This window comes from Pseudopodoces humilis, chromosome 10 (genome assembly GCF_049639895.1).
Source record: "Pseudopodoces humilis isolate 2021_Gansu_Grassland_sample_001 chromosome 10, ASM4963989v1, whole genome shotgun sequence".
NCBI lineage: Eukaryota > Metazoa > Chordata > Aves > Passeriformes > Paridae > Pseudopodoces > Pseudopodoces humilis.
In genome coordinates this window covers 2,627,750-2,650,753 of record NC_142209.1, presented here as the reverse complement: position 1 = coordinate 2,650,753, position 23,004 = coordinate 2,627,750, and the positions used below count along the sequence as shown (strand labels likewise).

The window sequence follows — 23,004 nt, the reverse complement described above, 5'->3', positions numbered from 1 at the left end:
GAAGGAGGGGATTGAACCCGTTTGTTTTTCCTCCGCAGAAGAGACAGGCGGAGGAGACACCACATGTCGATGTGGGAGCCACGCAGCAGCCACCTGTATGTGGGCGGCGGGGGCGCGTGTCCGTCTGTGGCTCCTGTGCTGTCTGTGCACACCCCGCTCCCCTCCGGCCTGGCCGGCAGGGACGGGAGTGGGAATTAATTGTGTGTGTGTGTGTGTGTGTGTGTGTGTGCTGTATCCGTGTGCCCCCGTGCTCCCCTTCTGGGGCCTGTGCCGATCCCCCCCGTGTGCGCTGCCGTGGGGCCGTGGATGTGTGAGCGGTGCCCCTGTGTGCTCCTGGCTGTTTCCCTGTGCCATGGGGGTGTCGGGAAGGGCACGTCTGTCTTCTCCAGGGTGTTGTTTCACCACGGTGCAAAGGTTTCGTGGCGTAGCCCAGAAGCCCAGCGCAGCTCCTTTCCCTCAGACACTCAAAGTCGCTGCTCCTCAAGCCTCAGGGCAGGCTTTCTACCCGGGATGTGCTGGGAGAGAGGAGAGGAGAGGTGCCTGGATGCAGCAAGAGGGCTTGGCCCGTGTTTAAGGCGCCCTCCAGGCAGTCACTCGAGGGGAAGGTGGTCCCTGCCTGTCTGGGATAGGGCAAGCCAGGATGCTGGCTGCTCCCAGAAGCCGGACGTGCTGCCTGAAAGCTTCAGCCGGGGCTGGTCATCCATCAGCCTGATGCTTTCCGAAGGGGCACAAGCACGCTCTCAGCCCCATCTCCAGCCCCCCGCCAGCGCCAGAGGGACACCTGACGAAGCCTTAGCACAGCCTGTAACCCTGGCGGTGGCACTTCCTTCTCCCTGGGATTCCCAGATTAAATCCAGGGCGGGTGCTTCCCCGGGGGATGGCGTGGGCAGCCGGGACGGTGACCCCTCGCTGTCCCCCGTTGCAGGCGGGAGCGTCGCCGGCGGCACCACATGTCGGTGTGGGAGCAGCGCACGAGCCAGCTGCGCCGGCACATGCAGATGTCCAGCCAGGAGGGCATCAACAAGGATGAGCCACCCCTCATCAATCCCCACGCCAGCATCTTCCGCAGGAAGAGGCCCGGGGAGGGTGTCACCCTGGAGAAGTGCGCTGAGGAGCAGGGCAAGGGCGAGCGGCCGCTGGCCGAGGGACCCGAGCAGCCGGTCCCAGGAGCCAACCCCGGCGGCGGTGAGGACAGGACATCGCCCCGGGCCAAGCGGGACAAGGACATGTGGCAGCAGAAATCCTGCCATGGGAACTGTGAGCCGGGAGAGCAGGACGGGGCAGGAGGCAGCGCCGAGGAGAGGGCGAGGATGCGGCAGAGCCAGCGGCGCAGCCGGCACCGCAGGGCCCGCATGGAGGGGAAGGACACTGCTGGCATCCTGGGGAGCCGCTCGGCCAGCCAGGAGATGGGGCTGGAGGAGGCCAGCACCGCCGAGGGGACGCAGGATGGGGACCGGCGCGGGGACGTGGCTGCGACCGAGGCGCTGATTCCGGGGGATCCCGAGGCGAGCGGGGAGCCCATCAGGTTGGTACCTGCAGGGCACATCTTGCCACCCCCACAGCTCCTCCTGTTCTCTTTTTGCCCTATCCCCGTCTCTTCTCACACCTCTTCTTCTCCCCTGTCCCTGCTGCAGGACTAACGGGGTCCCTGCCGGCGATGCCGATCTGATTGGGACCGCCAAGAAGGGGAGCCCCCCGCACGCCGCAGCCGAGCTCTCCCAGGGGAAGACGGGCAACCTGACGGAGCAGGACTGCAGCAGCCCGGACACGAGCGAGCAGGCGCTGCTGGAGCACAGCCGCACCGTGAGCCGCAGCGAGCCCGACCTCTCCTCCATCACCCCCAACACCGAGAAGGCCACCGAGAGCACGGCCATCATGATCGATGTCCACGACTCCGCTGTGGTACAGAGTGAGGACCCGTCTCTCTTTCCTGAGCCCCTCTCCCAGCCCTCGGGGACCCTGTGGGGATGGAAAGCCGCTTGTGTGGCTTTTCCTACCCGTGTCCATCAGCTGGGGGGGATCTCCTTGGTGCTCGTCGCAGCACCTCACCCCAGTTTTGCAGGGCAGCCCACATGCTGATGTGCCAGCATCCCCTGGGGCCCGTGTCCCTTTCTCACCTCTTTCCATCCACCCCTTCATCTGATCCATCACTTCCCCTTCCTCTCTGCCTGGGCAAAACTCTCGTATTCCCTGTTTTTCCTGGAACATCTGTAGCCTCCGGCAGCTCGCTGTCACTCAAACCCCTTAGCAGCATCCTCGCTGTCAAGGTGAGCTGCTTTAAACAGTGTTATTAATTAACCAGCGAGGTGAAAGCTGGCCTTGTTAAACCCATTTCATCTGCTCCATCCCAGCAGCTCCTGTGTTTTCCTCCTTGCCCCTGTAAGGGCACAGGGATTCAGAGCAGGAATGAGGGGGGTTGCCCGGGTGGCAGGGACACCCCAGGGTGTTGTCTGGGTGCAAGGCCAGGCAAAGGCTCTCGCTTTCCTGCAGTTAGCAACAAGACAGACGGCGAAGCCAGCCCCTTAAAGGAGGCCGAGACCAAAGAGGATGAGGAAGAAATGGAGAAGAAGAAGCGGAAGAAGGAAAAGAGCGAGACGGGCAAAGCGATGGTGCCGCACAGCTCCATGTTCATCTTCAGCACCACCAACCCGTGAGACGTTTTTCATGCTGGGGCTGGGGAGGGATGCAAGGGCAAGGACCCCAGACATCACCAAAAACAGGGAATCCCCGTGAGAAGGGAGCTGAGCATCTCCCAAACAGGCTTGAGAAGCAGCCACGGAGCTCCCCAAACCCCACATCGCTCTCCCTCGGTGGCAGCCACACTCATGGCTCTCTCTCCCAACTGCTGATTGCTAAACTGGGAATCTTATTCCTGCCTTGTTATATTTACCTGCAGTTTTCTGCTGCTCTGTAGCTCTTCCCCACATCCAGCAGCCTGGGAGAGTAAACACCCCAATTTCTTAGGGACGCTCCCTGCCTGGCTGTGGGGCTGAGACAGCTGAGAAGAGGGAACAACAAGCCTAAGCGCCCCTTGGCCTCCCTTCTTTTGCTCCTCAGGCTTTGCTGCCCATCTCCCCACCCTGGAAGGATGGCAATATGGGCTGGGCTTTGCTCGAGGGCTGCCAGGGGCTGCCAGGGGCTCACGGGTGGGGTGTGGGCTGTGTCCCCGCAGGGTGAGGAGGGCCTGCCACTACATCGTGAACCTGCGCTACTTCGAGATGTGCATCCTCCTGGTGATCGCCGCCAGCAGCATCGCCCTCGCTGCCGAGGATCCCGTCCTCACCAACTCCGACCGCAACAAAGTGATTGCAGCCCCCTCCCGCTCCCCCCACCGCTGCAGGCTGGAGGATTTCAGCTCTGCAGGATCTGTAGGGTCAGGGCAGCCGGTGGTGGGACCTGCACCGTGCCGCGGTGTCGCACTAGATTAGGAGGCAGTACGACACCGACTCCCTTAGCTTCGTTGTCCAAGAGAGCGAAGTTTATTACTCTCAGTCTTCTTTTATACACATGTTTGAGAAGGTCTGAGAGGTAGAACTCTCATTGGTCATTAAAGCAACACATCACCAGCATTGGTTAAGTGGAACACCCTTGGCTGTTTTCCTAAACACCACCTGCAGAGATTGTTTTGTCCTTTACCAAGGACTGTTTGGAGCCTTTCTCCTGCTTTCTCAGGCCAGAATGAGAAGCCTGTGTGACTTAGTTTCACACAGGCTCTGTTCCCTGCTTGCTTTTTGCATTTAGCAAAAATGGAATGTGACTCCTTCCCCATCACCTTCTGGGAGTTGCTCTCAGCTTCCCTGGGGTTTAGGGTCTGGGAAAAGACCAGGAGGCCTGGTCAGCTGTAAAGTGGCTTGAACTGAGGAGATGCTGGTGCAGGCACACAATCCTGGCTAGCAGCATCATTTCCAAGCCCATTTGCATGGGGAATGATTCCCTCCTGCCTGCACAGGCTGGGTTTGGGGCTGCCCTGAGCTCTTAAGGATGAGGCTGGCTTTGGCACAAGCCAACCAACCCTATGTCTGCCCCTGAGCCAGGCAAGCTGCTGTAGCTGGGTGTCTGGGTGGGCATGGTTTGCTTGGCAGCAGCTGCAGAGCACCTGTGCCCTCTCTGTGCAGGTGCTGAGGTATTTTGACTACGTCTTCACCGGTGTCTTCACCTTCGAGATGGTGATCAAGGTAAGAACCCTGACAGGGTGCAGCATCCCTGGGAAATAGCTCTGTTTTGCAGTTCTGGCCCTAAATTTAGATGGTGGAGACCTTAAAGTCTGGTTCTCAGCAGTGGTGGTCCAGAGGGCTCAGCACCTCCTTTATCAGCCTCCAGGCTTCCAGAAAATATGAACTCCTACACCCGGGGCACTGGGATGTGTCTGCAGTCCCACAGCTCGTCCTGTCCACCTGATGTCTGAGCTGCTCAATCCCTGCCTGTTTTTCTCTCTGTATCTCCCCTCCAGATGATTGATCAGGGCTTGATCCTGCAGGATGGCTCCTACTTCCGAGACCTCTGGAACATCCTGGATTTTATCGTGGTGGTGGGAGCTCTGGTGGCTTTTGCCTTGGCGTAAGTGGCCGTTTTCAGCTCCCTGCCTTCCCTCAGCTGGGCTGGGAGAAGGATCCAGCTGTGTGTTTTGGCTACTAGACTCTGATTTCCTTCCATATTTTATTTTATTTTTATTTTATATTTTGCTCCTGGCAGTGGGGTGTGGCTGCCCCAGAGATGTGTTTGTCAGAAGCTGGTGAGAAATCAGGCAGGGAGCAAGGCAAGGCAAGCTGGAGATGCTAGGAAGAAGCTGGTGCTGAAGGTGGATTTGAAACAGAGCAGAAGGGGCTGTTAGAGAGGGGAAAAATGGCCTAAAGGAGGGGCTGCTGACAGGAGAGGGCCTGGCAGCCACACAGATGGGAGCCGTGGCCTTGTCCACAGCTCAGGTACCATAACCCATCCCTCCCATCTCACCCCAGACTGGGCAGCAGCTCCTTCTCCTGGTTCTCACCCACTTGGACCCCCCTGGCTCATTGCTTGTGCCTTCCTCACCCTCCTCATCGCATTCCTCACCCAGTGCTTCCAGTCCCTGCTCCCTCCTTGGGAAGAGCGTGGGGGAATTCAGCTCACTCAGCACAAGGATGAAGCAGCCCCTGGGCAGGGCAGGGGGCTGACCACAGACGTGGGGAAAGGGGCTTGGGGCAGGTTTCCTGGCTGGGGACAATGCTCTGAGCCTCTGGGAAGCCACCACGAGGGTGGATCGAGCGTCTCCAGGGTGTGGCTGGTGCTTCCTCAGCCCCTCAGAGCGTGTCTGGCAGGGCTCAAGGGCATCAGCAGCCTGAAGATGCACTGAGTGCTTTGAGGAGCAGGACCAGGAGCCTTTTCCTTCCAAGGCAACTTCCATCAAGGATTGCGATGGCTGAAGGAGCACAGGTTGTTGGCTCAGCCTGCCTCCTGCTCTCTCTTGCAGCCGTAGCTGGGTAGACACTGAGCTGCTTGTGCCATGGCTGGGGGCTTTTTAATCATGTAAACCTGCAGCATTGTCCGTCTGCCCCACCCCCAGCGTGGCTCCTGCTGGAGGAGATGAGCTCATGGCTTTGGGAGTGAAGGGAACAAAGGCACCGCGGTGGTTTCTGATGGGTTCATACATTATAAAGCATTTATAAGAACACCTGCCTCTCCCCTGAGCAGCCCAGCACCACCACAGCCATGGGAGCTGCAGGATATTCACCAGCTCTCCATGTCCCAGCCTGCCACCCTCCCTCCCACCCTCCCTGCCGGTCTCCAGAGGAAAACTGGGGGAGATGTTTCAATCCATCTCCTCTTCTTCTCCCTCCATGAGCTCTTTGATGTGGGGCCAGGGCAGGGGGAGTGTCCTTCTCCTTTTCCCCTTCTCCTTTTCCCCTTCTCCTTTTCTCCTCCTCCTCCTCCTCCTCCTCCTTTCCTCCATGTGCTGGGTGGAACAGCAATGCCCATGGAGTGGCTGTGGTGATTACCTGGATGAGAGCAGCTGGTGACTGAGTCTGGCACTTCCCAGCAGGAATTCTGGGATGTGCCATGCAGGTTTCCTGCCCCTTTTGGAAACCTTTCTGGTTTCCCCACAGGGCTCCTGGGTGGCTGTGGGCACAGCAGGAGGTGTTTGAGCAGGTTCATCACCCACAGGCTGCGTGTGCCACTTCCAAATCACTGATAACCAAATGTCCACCCACAAAGCATCTCTGTGTGCTGCTGTGGCTTCTCCACCGCTCCCTCAGAGGCCACAAACCCTGAGAGGGAGAGGCTGAGCCCATCCATCCATACCTCTCCACATGGAAATCTAATCCATCAATCCACACACAGCCTCAATAAAAAGCTCTAAATCTCCAAAGGGTTCAAATTAAATTAGCTGAAATAACCAGAACCACAACTAAAGACCCTTTGCCCACCTTTGCCTCCCTCCGAGGAGGCATTTCACAGCGGTGCTCCAGAGCTGTTCAGGGGTGGTGGAAATGTTGATGGAGAGGTTGAGTGGTCAATGTGTGGAGCCCTTGGTGGGCTGATGACCCAGCAGAGGGGCCTCTTTCCTTGCAGCATCTCCTTGTGCCCATTGGCACCAGGGTCTGGAAGCAGGAATGACCCCTAGGTACTGCAAAATAACCTGTTGTGAGGCAGGTCAGGACAGAGGTCCCACCACAGAAGAGCTGCAAAGTTAAATTGTCACCTTTTCAGCACACACCCCCCACATGCTGGACTAACAACCAGGGCTGGGGTTAGTTTTCTGTGTTTTAGGAAATGTTTTGCTCACAGGCTTTGCCCCCAGTGCTGAGCACTCTGCGTGCACGTGGCAGGGACTTGGCTCAAACAGGGACAGAGGCTTGGGGACAGCCAGGAGTTACCCTGGAGCCCACCTTGGCTTGTGCAATCGAGTGTCCTGCTGGCTTGCAGGAGATCCTGCACTGCAGCTCAGGCTTTTAATCAGTGGAGCTCTCAACAGAGGCAATTTAGCAGAATTTGGATGGGAACTACTGTGGTTTGCAGGTTGGTTCCCTTGGAGGCACCTTGGCTCACTTGATCCCCACAACTTTTGGCTAAGGAGGACCATGTGCCTTCCTAGTGCTGCCCACTGTCCCATTCTGTGCAGGTTCCTTTTGCAGCAGAGCTTTCACTACGTGCCCCCCACCCAAAATCTCCAGCAGGGAGGGCAGGAGGGGCTTCTGGATGAGTCCCTCCCTGGAGATGTGCCCCATCCTGAAGGGTACAACACGGTCTGCTCACTGTGCCTTTCACCCGAGCTCTGGGGTGGTGGTGGGCAGCGGCTGCAGGGTCCCCATGCAGCTCCCCTGACACTTCTCTTACCTTTCTCCTCTCTTTCTTTTTCCATCTCTCTGCTGGTGCTGCTTGGTTGGATCTCTCTGCTGGGCTGGATCACTGACAGGAATGCTTTGGGGTAACTATGGCGCTCGAGATCTTGTGGGATGCTGTTGCTGGGAACGCAGGGGGGTGGGTGCAGGTGGATGTCAGTCTGTCCAACACCTGGGCTGACCCTTAGCTGCATTTTCAGGGACTGAAACGCTCTGCAGTGCTGGAAGTGCTCTGCAGGAAGCCCTGAGGGCTGAAGGATCCCACCTCAGCAGGTGTCAGACACTGCAGTTGGGGTGTCCTTGGTGACAGCTTGCACCAGTGTTGAGTGCTGCCCTCAAACTCACACCCCAGCCCTCACTCAGCTGCCCCAGGCCCTTATCCAGGGCCTATTTCCCAGCAAAACAGGAGCAAAGTGAGTCCTAGGTCCGTCTGTACAGCTGCTTCCCGTGCATGTGAGGGCTGTGCTCCTAGGGAGGACTATTAATTAGTGGTTTTGTTTACATCTCCTAATGATTAAGCCCATTATTGCACTCCCTGTTGCATTAACCCTCGCCAAGGAGCTGTGTAATTGGGAGCATCTGTTGTTGTGAGTAATTTCCTTGACGTTTTTCAAGGGTGCCTGGTGGGTCCAGGCTGTGCCACCTTCACCAGGACCTCGCTGCTCCACCCTGAGATCCAGACTTTAGTTAAAAGACAAGAAAATCCCACCCTGGTGTTGTGGTTGGGGGAATAATCATCGTATTCAAGAAATGAGGGTCATGAGGGGGCTTTTCTAAAGGATTCCACTGGTAAGCTCTGCCTGCCTCAGCTGACTTGGGGTGAAGGCAAGAGCAGTCCTGATCTGGAGAGACCTTAGAGACCCTTCCAAGGGTCCAACCCCTGTGCCTTGGGCAGGGACACCTTCCACAAGACCAGGTCCTTCAGCGTTTGCCTGGAGCACTTCCAGGGATGGGGCACCCACAGTTTCCCTGGCAATATGTGAACCTCCCTCATTTTATTCTGAATTTCTTGCAACTGGTAGGAAACAATTTGCAGTGGTGGTGACCCCGTGCGAGCCCCGTTTGCAAACAGCGCGTGCCTGAAGGAGGGAAGCAAACCTCCTGTGCCCTGCAAACCTCCTGGCAGTGCTTGCCCCAGCCCTGGCACTGCTTCCCAGAGCAAGAGGTTTGTTAAGGTCACTGGAAGGGTGCTAATCCCAGGAAAGAGAGGATTGCCTTGTTTTCCATCTCTGCCGGCTGTCAGCGCCCGTGTTGGAGGAGCCGCCTTTAGGTGGGCTGAGCGCTCAGCAATGTTTGTGCCCCTCCTGTTCCCGTCTTCACACGTGCTGGGAGGGTGTTGCTGGCAGCTCAGCTCCCCAGGGCACCCAGGTCTACAAGGTTATTGTCTCTCTGTTCCATTTCTGGGTGCGTGTGCCTCCCTCCGACGTGGCAGGACCAACAAGGGCCGGGATATCAAGACCATCAAGTCTCTCCGTGTGCTGCGGGTCTTGAGGCCCCTGAAAACCATCAAGAGACTGCCCAAGCTGAAGGTAACAAGCTCCATCTCCTGCCTTCCATCCTCTTCTCCTCTTCCCTGGGAGCAGGGGCCACCACAGTGATTTGCTTGTGAGCAATAAAAAAGTTGTTTTCCAAGCTTTTGGGGTGTTTTAGGAGCCCCGTCTGCAACCACAACACCCTTCTGGGCGCTGCTTCCTGTCTGGAGGTGCAATGAGTTTTTAAAAGCAAGCCTGGACCACTGCAAGGTGTCCAGAAGTAGTTCCTCTGCCAGGGAAAGTGGAGCTTGAGCAGACAAAACAGAGCAAAGCCTGGATGTTCTCCTGGAAAATAGGCTGCCCTGGTTTTGGAGAGCTCAAATCTCTTTCCAAAGTTTTTGATCTTTCCCACCAGAGGAGGTTGCAAACAGCTTGGGGTTTTGTGTGTGGTGCTGTCACAGTGTTGCACTGGAGAAGGATTTCCCATATCAATAATGGGATTATTTCTGTATCACAGGTAGGATTATGAATTTCCCTACCTTAGTTGATGGGGTACAGAGCCAAAAAAAGAGTATGAGACCGAGGAAGCCCATTTTTTTTTTTACTTGCAAGTGATTTGGCTGATTGATGAGACCCAGAATGGTCTCACCCCTAGAAACATGGGGCTTGTTTTTTGTTTGATCACCTTTTCTTCCTGATCAGTGGATGGAGTCAGCTCGTGTCATTTCATTTCTGGAAGTGCCTGTCTCCACCATAAAACAGGGATAAGGACAATCCCCACCTGAAGTGCTGAGGAGGCACTGAGAGCACTAAGGAACGTGCTGCTGTGGCAGGCAGAGGTATTTGCTCTGCCTTGTTATTTGGGGTGATGCAAAACGATGAAGTGTTCGCTAATTAGTCTTGAGTGCTGCTAATTGCATCATTAGGATGGTCCCCTGTCTGCTTCCCTGGTTGCAGAGAACACTGAGGATACAAATATGCATCTCTGGTGCTGTCTCAGGGGCTGCACGGTGCCTACACGTGTGCTGTGGGTACTCTGGGTGTTAACCTCATTCACAAAATAACTTCTGGCCTGGAAGAAGGCCCAGCTCTTTCACTCTTTCCCCAGCAAATAGCCTGGTCTTGGTCCTGCCCTTTTCCAGGGCTGTGGGCTCCCCAGGGTGAGCTCTGCCCTCTCTTTCAGGCTGTTTTTGACTGCGTCGTGACGTCTCTCAAAAACGTCTTCAACATCCTCATTGTCTACAAGCTCTTCATGTTCATCTTCGCCGTCATCGCCGTGCAGCTCTTCAAGGGGAAGTTCTTCTACTGCACTGACAGCTCGAAGGACACGCAGAAGGACTGCATGTAGGTGTCCTGTGGAGTAAATCTGGTGCTGCTGACCCCTCTGGCAAGGGCAGGGCGCTGGGTCACGTCTGCTGTGGTTCCCCATTAAGTCCTAGGCCATGATTTCCTCCTGGGGACGGCATGGGCTGAGCCCTGTCCCCAGTGCTGTGGCCCATCCTTCTATGGGGTGCAGAGCCCTTAATTCGCTCCTGTTCTTTCCTCCTTCTCTCTCCTATTTTACTTTCCCCTTCTCTCTCCCCTTCCTCGTGGCCGTTGTCCAGATTGTCCCCATTTCTCCCTGTGGGGGAGGAGAGGTGACCCCCACACACAACCACGCTGCCCCCAGGCTTCAAACCCAGCATCCCATGCTCAGGCACCCCAAAAACCCAAGGTCACCGCTCCCTCCCAACCTTGCAGAGGGAACTACGTGGACCACGAGAAGAACAAGATGGAGGTGAAATGCCGGGAGTGGAAGCGGCACGAGTTCCACTATGACAACATCATCTGGGCTCTGCTCACCCTGTTCACCGTGTCCACCGGCGAGGGGTGGCCCCAGTGAGTATTCTGCTCCCTCTGTCCCCTCCAACAGGGCTGGTCACATTGTTGGGGTGGTCAGGTCACACCCAGTGGGACTGAGAGGTGAGCTGCTGGGCAGGGAGGCTGAGAGAAGAACAAATTGTTCCGGCACAGAAGAGCTTTTAGCCCCGCTGTGAGGCTGGGGCTGTGGCTGGGGTTAGCCGCTTCTTTAGGGAGTGAATATTGGATAATCCCTTTCCTGCGTGGCCTGGAGATATATTTTAGGTCAATATTAGGGATAATGGTAGGACTGGACCTCTCTAAATGCTCATGTGAGTTTGGGCATTATTTTTTTCTCTGCGTGCAGAGCACAGGAAAATCCATTTTACATCAGGGACGCGGCAAAGCACCATAAAACTGCAGCCATTTAGAAGGGTCATCCTTGAAAGCAGACTAGGACAGAGCTTTCCCTTGTCATTACACGATGGACAGACAGAGCTGGGTCCCACTGGAAGTGATGGATGTATCCCTGGTTGCTTTTCTTCACCTCTCTGCCCACAGGGTGCTGCAGCACTCGGTGGATGTGACGGAGGAGGACCGCGGGCCCAGCCGCAGCAACCGCATGGAGATGTCCATTTTTTATGTCGTCTACTTCGTGGTCTTCCCTTTCTTCTTCGTCAACATTTTCGTGGCTCTCATCATCATCACGTTCCAAGAGCAAGGAGACAAAATGATGGAGGAGTGCAGCCTGGAGAAGAACGAGGTATGGTGTGGGGAGGGGGAACGAGGACATTTCCATGGGGTTTTTTTAGCAATTTGGGAGCTCGGAACTCCCTTGCTGCCGAAAAGGTGAGAAACCCACGAGCCAGCCGCCTTCCAAGATCATGAAGGAAAGAATCTGTGGCAGCCACCAGGCATCCATGAGGTCTGATGGGTGTTATTTTGTTGCAGAGGGCCTGCATTGACTTTGCCATCAGCGCCAAGCCCCTGACGCGGTACATGCCGCAGAACAGACACACCTTCCAGTACCGCGTGTGGCACTTCGTGGTGTCCCCGTCCTTCGAGTACACCATCATGGCCATGATAGCGCTCAACACTGTGGTGCTCATGATGAAGGTGAGCTGGTGGTCAGAGTGAGGCTGTCCTCTTGCGTTTGGGGCAGTAGGATCAGTCAGGATGAGAGCAGAGGGTGTGGAGATGCTTTGAGACAGTGTCTGTGTGTGAATTCCCTTAGCACAGCTGCTTGAAACAGCACAGGACCCCAAACTGGAGGTGGCACATGAAATGACCCAAATTATTTAGACCTTTAAGTACTGCAGGCAGATCTGGATTTCCTCTGTGCTCCCTTCTAAGAAGAAGTGGCATCTGTCCTGGGAGAGGGGTGGAGAGAGTAAGGAGGAGATGTTCTTGATGCTGCCAGGCCAGGGAACATGGGACCACCACAGGCCTGTCCTGAGGGAGGGGTGAAGAAAGGAAGGAATTCTGGAGGCAGCGAACCTAGGCCATGCCAGGTCTGTGCTGGGACAGTCATCAGCCAAGAGGCTGGCAGGCCCCCTCCTGGCTAGTGCTGTCTGTGTTTCCATCAGTACTATTCTGCTCCGTACACCTACGAGCTGGCCCTGAAGTACCTGAACATTGCCTTCACCATGGTGTTCTCCTTGGAGTGCGTCCTCAAGATCATCGCTTTCGGCTTCCTGGTGAGTGCCTGCTCCTGCTCTTTATGAGGGTGTTAATTTGGACTTTGGCAGTGCACAGATCACAGGGGGAAGGTGTTAATAACGTGAGGTTGCTGCTACTTATTTTGGATCCTGGCCTGAGAGCTGCTTTTGGCCTGGAATCCTTTGGTTCTCATTGCACCTCCCAGGGCTGGATGCTGCTGGGGGAAGCCACGCTGATGTTTTACTTCTTGCCTTGTGCTGTGTGCCTGGACCGTGCATGTTCTGTGCTGCTGCTCTGTTAGAGCCCACTGCTGCTGCACGTGCTGCTGGCTGTGCTCCCTTGTCCCCACAAGGCAGGAGGGGCTGGTGCACTTCTGTTCTTGGGCTGAACCAGCTGGACCAGACCTGAGAGCTGACCTAGGACAGAGGCTGCACAGAGTTAAGAGTAACGCAGGTATTTATTGAAAGGCCTTAAAGGACACACCTCGGGCAGTACAAGAGTCTGGCCAGGGCTACGCCCAAGATGGACCTAAAAATGGTCACAGAATGGGCGATTGCTCACGAGGTCTCACATTTTTATAAGTTTTGGTCCATCTGCATATCAGGGTTAATTGTCCAATTACAGCTTCAGGTTATGAAGTCCTATCCTTCTTGTTTTCTCTCTTCAGTCCAGTGTTATTTCTGTTTTTGGGCCTGAAACTTGTAATGATTGTCCTTGGTATCAAGCTGGAAAAGGAATTGTTTTGTCTACCTGCTCTGTGAAGAGAGATCACTAACACTTAATATGAAGTTCAAAACTACACACCTAGGCAGCACAGAATATGAAAAATATGAAAGCTAAATCTTAAGGCATCAGAGCAGCAGCGAGACCTCCCTGGCTGATTCACAGTCCTCAAGCTCCCAGCTGCTCATCTGGGATCTGAAACCACGGATCACTTTTCCTTCAGCTATTCCTTGCTGCTTGTGGGAGACAAAGCCCACTATCAGGAGGGTTTCTAGCCTCCCTCCTTGCACCAGTCATGGTCACATTTGGTCCTGTACCAGCTGCTGCACAAATAGCAGGGGCTGAGATGTGTCCAGGTGTCTGTGAAGAGGAGACTGGCTGTGAGGGTCAATGTGTCGAGCTGCTGCAGCCTGACCTAGGCTGTGGCTGCTTTTCCTGCTCCCATTTGCCAGGGTGGTCTGTTGGATGCATGAATCATCTCCCAGCAGAAGCTGCTTGCTGCAGACAGGTCTGCCACTGTCTCAGACACAGGACGGTGTTCCGTGGCTGCATACAAATGGGCTGCGAGGTCCCCACCACTGTCCATGAGCAGCTTTGGCCCGTGGCCCAGCACCCTTCAGCCATCCCTGAGCTCAAATCCACGTTCCCTCTGTCCCTCTTTCTTTTGCAGAATTATTTCCGGGACACCTGGAACATCTTCGACTTCATCACGGTCATCGGCAGCATTACGGAGATCATCCTGACGGACACCAAGGTGAAGCAGGGGCTGGGAGCAGCGGGGTGTGGGGTGGTGGTGGGACCTCCCACCTCCCTCTGACCCTCTCATCTCCTCCCAGCTGGTGAACACCAGCAGCTTCAACATGAGCTTCCTGAAGCTTTTCCGGGCTGCTCGGCTCATCAAGCTGCTCCGCCAGGGTTACACCATCCGCATCCTGCTCTGGACCTTCGTGCAGTCCTTCAAGGTCAGTCTCACGTGCCCTGGCCTCTTCCCAGGTCACAGGGATGCAGTGCTGCTCCCCAAATGCGGGCTGTTCCCAAGGCTTTGTAGCAGAGATGGATCAGCACAGCTCACCTGTGCGTTTTGTACTCCTCTGGGGCTGGAGCTGTGAGAGATGAGGTGACTCATCTGCTTCTCTTGCAGGCACTCCCCTACGTCTGCCTGCTGATCGCCATGCTCTTCTTCATCTATGCCATCATTGGGATGCAGGTGAGACAGATGTGTCCATGTGTGTCCCTCTGGCACAGACGGTGACACCAGCCTGTCCCCGGCACCAGGAGCAAGCCCTGTGCACCCAGGAGGTGCTGAGGATGGAACAGCTCCTCTGGGAGCTGCACATGCCCTGGGGAAACTGCCCTGGCCTTGCTCACATGAGCTCCACAACTTGCCTTCCCAGCTGGTACCTTTGGAGCTGTGACCTTGGGGACTCAGCTGGGTGTCTGCCACCCGTCTTGTCCCTGCAGCTGTGCCACTGTTTGGGTGCTCACATTCAGGGCCCTGCCCTGAGCTCCCAGCTGGTGGGGGCTCTGCAGAGCGTGGGGAGGTGTCATCTCGCCAGGCTCCAGCTGGTGAATAAGAGGCACGTGAGCCGAGCCCCTCAGCTCCACACGTGCCGCGGGGCTGGCTCGCCTCTGCTGTGACTAAATCCCACGCTGGAGATGTGACAAAGCGCCCTCCACGACGAGCTCTGGGATGTGGAGCTGCCCGATGAGCTGTGCCCAGCACCTGACAGGAGCTGATTTTGGGGCTGACAGAGGCCCCTGGCTCGTGCTGCTTGGCAGCTCTGCTGCTCAGGATCTGCCAGTGCCATGGCTGGTTTTTGCCACCCTGTCCTACATACCTCAGCTCCAGGTGTTCTCCTAAACAGCCACCATCTGACTCAGCCCCCTTCTCTGCCGGGTGGTAGTATTAGATTTTTTTTTTTATTTTATTTTTTAAATTTTTATTTTTTTTTTTAACACCATTGTGAACAAATCCCCAAGCAGTAAAGTCTGTGGGCGTTATTTGAGCAAAATAGCTGGAGGCAGAAAATATTCTACAATTACACATTCCAAAAAACCTGTACAGGGAAAAAATACTCTGCAGTTGGTGTATTTTTAGGTTCAGGGAAAGGGGAATAAATATTGAACAGTAATAACAGCACATTTTTCCAATTTGAGGCACTTTACGAATGTTCAGTATGTCTTACCACAGCCTTGGCTGAGGCTTGTTTTTAGAATATTGTCCATGGTTTGATCTTTGTTGCCTGTCTTGGCTCTTGGGGATGGTGGGGTCTGTCCCTCCCTCCCTGAGCCCTTCCCCACCCTGTTTGCAGCGCTCTCCCTGAGCCCAGCATCACGGATCACACCAAGGGAAAAGCTCCTGGGAGTGTCCAGGGCTGTGACCCAGCACGGAGCCAGGGTGGTGGGACTTGGTCCCTGCTCCTCCAGCATAGCTGGGGCGCCGTGTGGTGCTCAGATGGCATCCAGGGATGGATGTTGGACTCAGCTGATCCCAGGCCCTCCGTGCTCCTGTTTCCATGGTAGCTCAGCCTCTCGCAGCCTTTGCCACCCACAGCAAATCCCTGCCAAGGAGAGGAGAGTCTCCTTCCCCCATGGCTGCCTGGCACCAGCTCCTTGGCACGCTGGCTGTGCACCAGCCTGTGTTTGCTGGGGTTCTTTTTGTGCAATCACAGACTCAGAGAATGGTTTGGGTTGGAAGGGACTTTAAAGGCCATCCAGCCCAACCCCATGGCAGGAACATCTTTGGCCGGATCAGGTTGCTCAGAGCCCTGTCCAACCTGACCTGGAATGTTTTCAAGAACGGGAATGTGAACGTGCTGCCGCTTCCCTGGCTCAACGAGCTCTTGCCTGAAGAGCTGAGCCCTTTTCCTCCCTTCTGTAGGTTTTTGGCAATATCAAACTAGATGAGGAAAGCCACATTAACAGGCACAACAACTTCCGCAGCTTCCTGGGCTCCCTCATGCTCCTCTTCAGGTGAGCAGCCGTGGAAAACGTTCCTCCGCATGTACAGATGTGTTTAATTTGGGCAGGGGGTGGTGAGGTTTCTCCTGGGGGCATCCTGACTCCATCCCGTGCCACCACGAGGTGCTGACAGGGCTGTGTTGGGGACAGGAGTGCCACGGGAGAGGCGTGGCAGGAGATCATGCTGTCCTGCCTGGAGGGCAAAGGCTGCGAGCCGGACACGACGGCGACGTCGGGGCAGAACGAGAACGAGCGCTGCGGCACTGACCTGGCCTATGTTTACTTTGTGTCCTTCATCTTCTTCTGCTCCTTCCTGGTGAGCTGCCTCCTCTGAGGGCTCTGGGGATCCCCCTTGTCAGCACCCCAGCTAGCAGGTCATCTTCCACCACCTTCCCACAATCACTCTTTCTTCTTTCTCCCTTCCCTCCTCTGCTCCCTCTCCCCCCTACTTTCCTTTCTCTCTGCCTTTTCCCCTTTCATTTAGATGCTCAACCTGTTTGTGGCAGTCATCATGGACAACTTTGAATACCTGACACGGGATTCCTCCATCCTGGGCCCTCACCATCTGGATGAGTTTGTCCGGATCTGGGCAGAGTATGACCGAGCAGCGTGGTATGTAGCCAGCTCCTTCTCTCCCAAGCAACCTCTCAGAGCTGGTTTTAAACCAGGCTCTCTGAGTTCTCCTGCTGGAACTGCAGTGATGTCTGGGATAGTCAGGGATGTGCTGCTGTCACCCGTGGTCCTTACAAGGGCAGCAGCTGGTTCTTGTACTGGTTGGTGGCACAGGCGTCTTGGGTGATGTTCAGTTTGCCGTGGGGTGTTCATCCTGAGTGCTGGACGTTCCTGCTCTTCCTCTCCTCCCTGCCCGGCAGGCAAATCCCTCTCAGCCTCCTTCCCTGTCCCCATGCACCAGCTGGGAGCCTTTGTCCTGAGACTGGCTCCATCCCTCAGTCCCCAGCTCCTGATAAGAGCAAGGCTTGTTCCCACCCGTGGGGATCTGCTGGGCTCCTGCCAAAGCACCTGCAGAGGACATTGTTTGGGGCGTGTTTGGGGAGCTGTGCTCTGTGCTGGCCAGCCCACTTACCCCTCTGGAGATCCTGCACTCCTGCCCTTGCTGATGAGGACCTTGGAGAGCGGGGCTCCCATTTGGAGGCAGCAGCCTGTCCCCAGTGTGGGGTGGGCTCACGGGGCCCGTACGCACCATGGGTGGCCAGATTTTGGCTCTGATCCTGCTGCTGCAGAGGCCTTGCTCTCCACTGCTCCTCCTCCTCAGATGGCCCCAAGCATCCCTAAGGCAATGGGGGATCCTTGCCCCGGCTCTGGGAACGTGTTTTCCCTTTCACTCAGCCCCAGCACCACCAGGGTGCCTCGAATGGCCCCTTCCAGAGCTCAGGGACTTTTTGGAGCAGTGATCCAGCACAGCCAGGGAGCCTGTGCCAGCTTAACTCTTGGCAGCCACACACGCTCCTTTTGGAGACCCTGCCTCCACTCTTCATGCCCTGCCCTCCCGAGACCAGCCCCAGCCAAGGTATTTTTTTCTGCCCAATGTCAGCTCCAGCCAGAGAAAGGGGAGGAGGTGGAGCAGAGAAACACCCAGCTCTGGGGTGGCTCTTGGGAAGGGTTTCTTCACACCAGGCACTTGATTCTCTCTCATCACCCATGACGGTGTCCGGGAGTCACTGTAAAACAATCCTGAGCTGTCCCATCCATGCCATATGTGCCCCTCTGATTCCTGAGCAAGCCATGTTTGTAGCCAGTGGTCAGGGGACATGGTGGTGGCAGCCCTGGCCCCTGTGCCGGGCCAGGAACAGGTGAGTACATCCCAACAGCTCCCACTGCATCCCGACAGCGACACCGTCACACGGAGCTCTCCTGGGGAGAACATCCAGCACCAGGGGGGAGCAGGGATGGGTTTTGTCCAGATGGTTGGGTCCTGGTTGGTTCTTCATCTCTGGCCAGCCACGGAGAGGGGATGGGAGAAGAGCAAGGAGAAAGAAACCAGAGGCAAAGGCGCTGGGTAGGACGGCGATGCCGCTCTTTGCCTCCCCGCGTGGTTTCCCTCCGAGCTTGTCCAAGGATGCCCGGGAGGCTGCAGCAGCTGCACCTCAGCACTTCCACCCCACGCGGTCCCGCTTCCCAAAGGGCTCTGGGCTGGAGCAGAGTGGGGAGCTCAGCATCCTGCACCCCCTCCTGCCAGCTCTTTGCCTCGGCTGCTTCCTCGTTTCCGCGGTGCGGGAGGATACGGCCGTATCCTGGGATGGCTGCACCGGCTCTGGGCAGATGTGCTTCCGTGGGAGGAAAGGGGGGTGTGTGTTCGGGAAGGTTTGCTGCTAATAATGTGCACCCTTGGCAGAGCTGGGCTGGTGGTCGGAGCACAGCACCGGACTCGAGAGCCCCAGGTGCCACAGCCACCAGCTGGTCACATTATCCCTCCCTGTCTCAGGTTCCCCAGATCTTGGAGGCACGAGTGGCTCAGCTGCCAACCTCGCTGGGACCTCGTGGGTCTCGGAGAGTTGGCTGTGTGAGGACAGGGGCTCTGCTGATGTGATGGGGCACAACTCCACGGGGTTAGAACTCCACCAAGCTGCAGGCTCACCCCGTCTAAAATCCCAGCCCCCTCCCACCAGGCGCAGGGCACGATGAGGAAGGGTCCTGGGGTGGTGTCCACCACCGAAACTGTCCTTCTCCAGGGTGAAGATGGGACAAGTGTGAGGAGATATGAGCCAGCTCTCATGGTGGAAAAGGCTGATGCTCACAGCTTTCTCCTCTCTGGGTCTGACAGAGCCAGAAGGAGAAGAGCTGTGCTCTGCTGGGGGGTCTTGCCCCACAGATGGCCCCGTTAAGCTCTCCATCCTCCCCTCCACCCTCTCAGTGTCCTATTAACCCACCTGTGCTTCCTTTGCAGCGGCAGGATCTCGTATAAGGATATGTACAAATTAGTACGGGTGATCTCGCCTCCTCTGGGCCTAGGAGAGAACTGCCCCTACAGGGTGGCGTGCAAGGTTTGCCTCCCAGTCCTCCGCCACAACCTGGCCACGGGACACACCATCCACCCCTCCTTCCCCCCGCTCCACTGCCACCGCGCCTCCCCAGGGAACCCTGACGTTGCTTTCCTTCGAGTTTAAAGAGGTCCACTGCCTCCCAGAGCCAGCAGCTGTTCCCCTCCAGGGGAGGCATCAGTGGGGCCAGGGGGGGCTCAGAGCCTCCCGGGGTGGGTTTGGACAAATTGTGCCCCCCAGCAAGCCCCCAGCCCCAGTTCCACCGGTGCAGAGAGCCCCGAGGGGCGCCAGGCCGAATGCCACTGTCCCTGCTTGACTTCTCAAAGCACCTCACGTGGGACAACGAGGTTTTTGGGAGGGTTTGCTCCTCAGGAGGAGGGAAGGAGGGAGCAAAGGCTGGAGGATGTTGGGGACTTTACTGTTGTTTTGGACAGTGAGGGCTGGGGGAGGACGAGAAGGCCAGGGTGGCCCCCTGTCCCTGTGGGATGCTGTGCTGTACCCAACAGCCCTGTCCTCAAGTGTGGCACTTTGGAGGACAAACAACCACGTCTCTGAGGAGCAGGACTCGTGCTAGTCTTGCACACAGCTTGCTGGATCTGCCTGGGAGATGGTGACACCAGGGCACACCTCTGGAGCTTGGCAGCTCCTCTCCCTAGAGCTCAGTTCCTGGCTGCCGGCCATGAGTCCAGGCCAGCGGTTTGGTCTCCTTGTGTCTCTCTGACTTGAAGGGTTTTTTTTAAAAATTTTATTTTGGGGTGACAGCTGAAAAAAAATCCTGCACCTGCCTCATTCTCTGAAGTGCCATGACACCTTTGTCTGTGCCTATGAATCACAGAGCTTGCTCTTCCTTCTGCATCCCTCGTGGCATCTGAGGTGCACGAGGGAGCTCGGACAACCCCAGCCCTTGCTCTTGCCTCTGCAGAGGAGGAGGGTTCCTTGCTGCAGCGTGGTGTAGTCACCACACCCTTCTGGAAACATCAGAAAGGCTTTTCCTCCAGCTGGCAGCCCTGCAACAGCTCTGTCACCCTCCACAGCTGGACACGGGGACGGTTTTGCCAGAGGCAAAGCGGCTCAAAGAAGACAAGGCCCGGATGATTGGTCATCTCATTTAGGAAGATGCATTTAGGAACAGGAGGTTTCTTGCAAGGATCTCACACGGGGTCATCTGTTCCAGGAAGGGCTCCTTGGAGTCTTTCCACTCTTCTCTGCTTCTGCATCCCTGGCAAAAGACAGCAGCTTGGCTGAGGACACTTGCTTAGGTCCCTGCAGGCAGAAGACACCTTCAGGAGGAGTGGTAAGCCCTTCTCAGCAGGGCTCCACTGGCAGATGCTGCTCTCCTAAGCTGGATCACCTGGGGCTCAGAGGGGCAGCTGTAATGTTTCCTTAGAAGTGGGAGTCTCGGAGTGATCTGATTTCTGCTGACTGTGGATGGGCAGAGCGGTGAAGCTGGATAAACCCAAGGAGAGGCAGAAGCAAAGAGTACTGAGAACAGCTTCTGTTACGTGGGGGAGACCATCCCCATCTCTACCTTGTGTTACCTCGGTCTCCTCCTCCCTGTGCAGGAGATATTTCAAGAGCAGAAGATTTTCAGGGGTTCCTTTTGGGAACAATCCCCAAAAGATGAAAAAAACCAAACATCCATGTGGTTGTTGCATCTTGCCAGATCCCAAAATGCCAAGTCAGCTTGCACACCTTTCAGTTCAGTGAGCCTGCCCTGCCTGTCGAGGTGAATGCTCCACAGATAATATCCCTGTGGACATCACCTCTTCCTGAATATACTCTTCCAGCACTCCTGGTGCTCCCTGCCTAACAGCCTGCGTGGCACTTACTTCCTAACCACAGGAGGACAGCTGTCCTGTCTCCCACATTTCCTCCTCTGCCACTCACAGGCTTCTCTCAGGACCCAGCCATCAATCCCTGGTGGTTTTACAGTCCACCTTGTGCTGTAGCCACGAGCCACATCTCTGTCCAGACATGGATGGATGGGTCAGATCCCCCATCCCGGATGTGTCCGTGCTTGGACCAGCTCTTGGGAGCCATCCTGCTCAGATGGATGGCATTCCACCTGCCTGCCTGTGCTTCACTCTGTGGGGAGGTGGTGTCTGGGCACAGCTGTGCTGCTCAGGAGGCTCCAAGATCTCTGCTCTGAGGAGCAGCAAAGTGTGCAGTTCCCATGGGATCCACCTTGGCCACTGACTCAAAGTCTTCCTGTCATGGACTCCATTCCTCCTTCATCGTGTGGAGAATCTCAGTATGAAAGGCAGTGCCTGTTTGGTGCTGGGTTCCCCAAAATTCCCCCTGCCAGGAAGGATGGCTGGAAGATCACTGTCTTGCTTCCTTTTTTTGCACGGAATTCATGCATGAAAATTTTATATATCTCACCCAGAGCTGAGGTGCATCCAGCTCTGCCAAGGTGCTGCTTGCCGACTCCAGGGTATTTCCTCTTGATCATCCTTATCATTCTCCAGTGTTGTTATCAACCATCTTTAGGGTGTGACTGGCCCAGCCCATTCTGCACTCCAAACAGCTCCTGTCCCCAGTTCTGTTCACATCTGAAATGTCAGGACTTACCTTGGCAGTGCCCTTTTTGACCAGGGGGCTGCTTCCAAACCCTGAGGAGAGGAGATCTCATCTCCCCTTTCCATGCTGCTCTGACCACATTCTAGGGAGGAAGCCGAGATCCCGTGGGGATGCTAAATTTTTTGGCAGTGCCCTCTCCCACAGGGCACCCCAGCTGAGATGGGGTGAGGGTCGATGCCTTTGGCATCACGAGGTTGCCCCGGCCCTTGACCATCCTGAACCTTGCAGCGCAGGCTGGCAGCCTGGCACGAGGGGAAGAAGAGGTGACCAAGCCCAGGACCCCTGGGAGATGTGGCCATGCAGAGAGAGGGAGACACAGCCTGGCTACCCCAGCCTGGCAGAGGGCAGCCCTGGGTGGCCCGGCCCGTTTTTGGGGGCATTCTCAGCGATCCCAGGCAGGTCCTTACGGAGCAGAGGAGTGCAAGGGGGAAGGGTGGGTGGGTGGGGGTGTCCCGTGGGAAACCCAAACGAAGCCCAATGTTGGAAGGCCCAAACAGCTGCCTCTGCTGAGACTCTTTAAACTCCAACCTGGTGGAACTTGCAGCCGCATGTGGGAGAGAGCCAGGGCGGGAGCATGGCATGCCCAACTTTTCCTCCCGGTTTTTTTTTTCCAGCCGATTCAGCATGCCTTTTGCACTGGTGCATGGTGGGAAAGTGGTCCATCCGCAGAGCCAGACGGAAGCAACTGGGCATCTTCCTTTGACAAGTGACCCTGGCCCACTGCCTTCTATGCAAGATGCTGCCTCCCAATTGCATAGACCCCCACGAGCTGGGGATACACAGCCTTTGGCTATGGGTTAGGTGGCCATGCCAAGCAATACCAGGCACCCCCCCGGGAGGGAAGACGCTCCGGAGGCCACAGAGCACCGTGGTGCAAAGCACCCTTATCTCAAATAACCCATGGCTCGAGTGCCGTGTATCTGATTTATACCACTCGCACACAGCCCTGGAACCTGTGGGACGAGGTGGGGGCTGCTGGAGGGCTTTAGGAGAGGGGTTGAGACCAGAGGAGTCGTCCCAGGCTGGTAGCGAGACAGGCGCTTGAGGCCAGCAGCAGAGAGGAGAGGGGTGAGTTGCTTTCTGCCAGCATTCCTGGGTCTGTGTGAGCAGTGCTATAAATCCACATCAGGACAGTCTCTCATGTATGATTTGCCTTGATTAACGGGTTTCCTGTTCTTTTCCTGTTTGTCCGTTCGTTTTTTGTTTTGTTTTTGTTTTTTTTCTCTCCTGTTTTTCCTGTACTATTCCTTTCCGTTTGTACGTTTGTTTTTGTTATTTTTTTTTTTTTTCCGCTCTCTGGGAATGCCTCCTCTCTCTGCATCTCCCTCCCTCCCCTTCCCCCCTCCATGAGCAGTGGCCGAATCCATTACACTGAGATGTATGAAATGCTGACTCTTATGTCACCACCGCTAGGCCTCGGCAAGAGATGTCCCTCCAAAGTGGCCTATAAGGTAG

The 23,004-nt window shown here is 56.1% G+C and overlaps 1 protein-coding gene across 3 annotated transcripts in view; it reads left to right on the top strand.

Moving 5' to 3' along the window:
• CACNA1E (calcium voltage-gated channel subunit alpha1 E) overlaps positions 1-23,004 on the top strand; it is a 105,300-nt gene that overhangs the window by 68,911 nt on the left and 13,385 nt on the right. The window contains exons 20-40 of one of the 3 annotated variants that reach the window (XM_088060390.1): positions 39-95; positions 926-1,525; positions 1,635-1,909; positions 2,491-2,650; positions 3,173-3,302; positions 4,116-4,175; positions 4,451-4,557; positions 7,391-7,402; positions 8,749-8,845; positions 9,972-10,132; positions 10,529-10,666; positions 11,189-11,390; positions 11,579-11,743; positions 12,214-12,324; positions 13,680-13,763; positions 13,846-13,971; positions 14,151-14,216; positions 15,891-15,982; positions 16,121-16,286; positions 16,455-16,582; positions 22,904-23,000. In XM_088060390.1, the coding sequence (XP_087916516.1) occupies positions 39-95; positions 926-1,525; positions 1,635-1,909; positions 2,491-2,650; positions 3,173-3,302; positions 4,116-4,175; positions 4,451-4,557; positions 7,391-7,402; positions 8,749-8,845; positions 9,972-10,132; positions 10,529-10,666; positions 11,189-11,390; positions 11,579-11,743; positions 12,214-12,324; positions 13,680-13,763; positions 13,846-13,971; positions 14,151-14,216; positions 15,891-15,982; positions 16,121-16,286; positions 16,455-16,582; positions 22,904-23,000 (3,034 nt within the window). Of the gene's footprint in view, positions 1-38; positions 96-925; positions 1,526-1,634; positions 1,910-2,490; positions 2,651-3,172; positions 3,303-4,115; positions 4,176-4,450; positions 4,558-7,390; positions 7,403-8,748; positions 8,846-9,971; positions 10,133-10,528; positions 10,667-11,188; positions 11,391-11,578; positions 11,744-12,213; positions 12,325-13,679; positions 13,764-13,845; positions 13,972-14,150; positions 14,217-15,890; positions 15,983-16,120; positions 16,287-16,454; positions 16,583-18,875; positions 18,973-22,903; positions 23,001-23,004 lie in introns of all 3 variants that reach the window. The other 2 variants (XM_088060391.1, XM_088060388.1) reach the window with 2 other exon arrangements.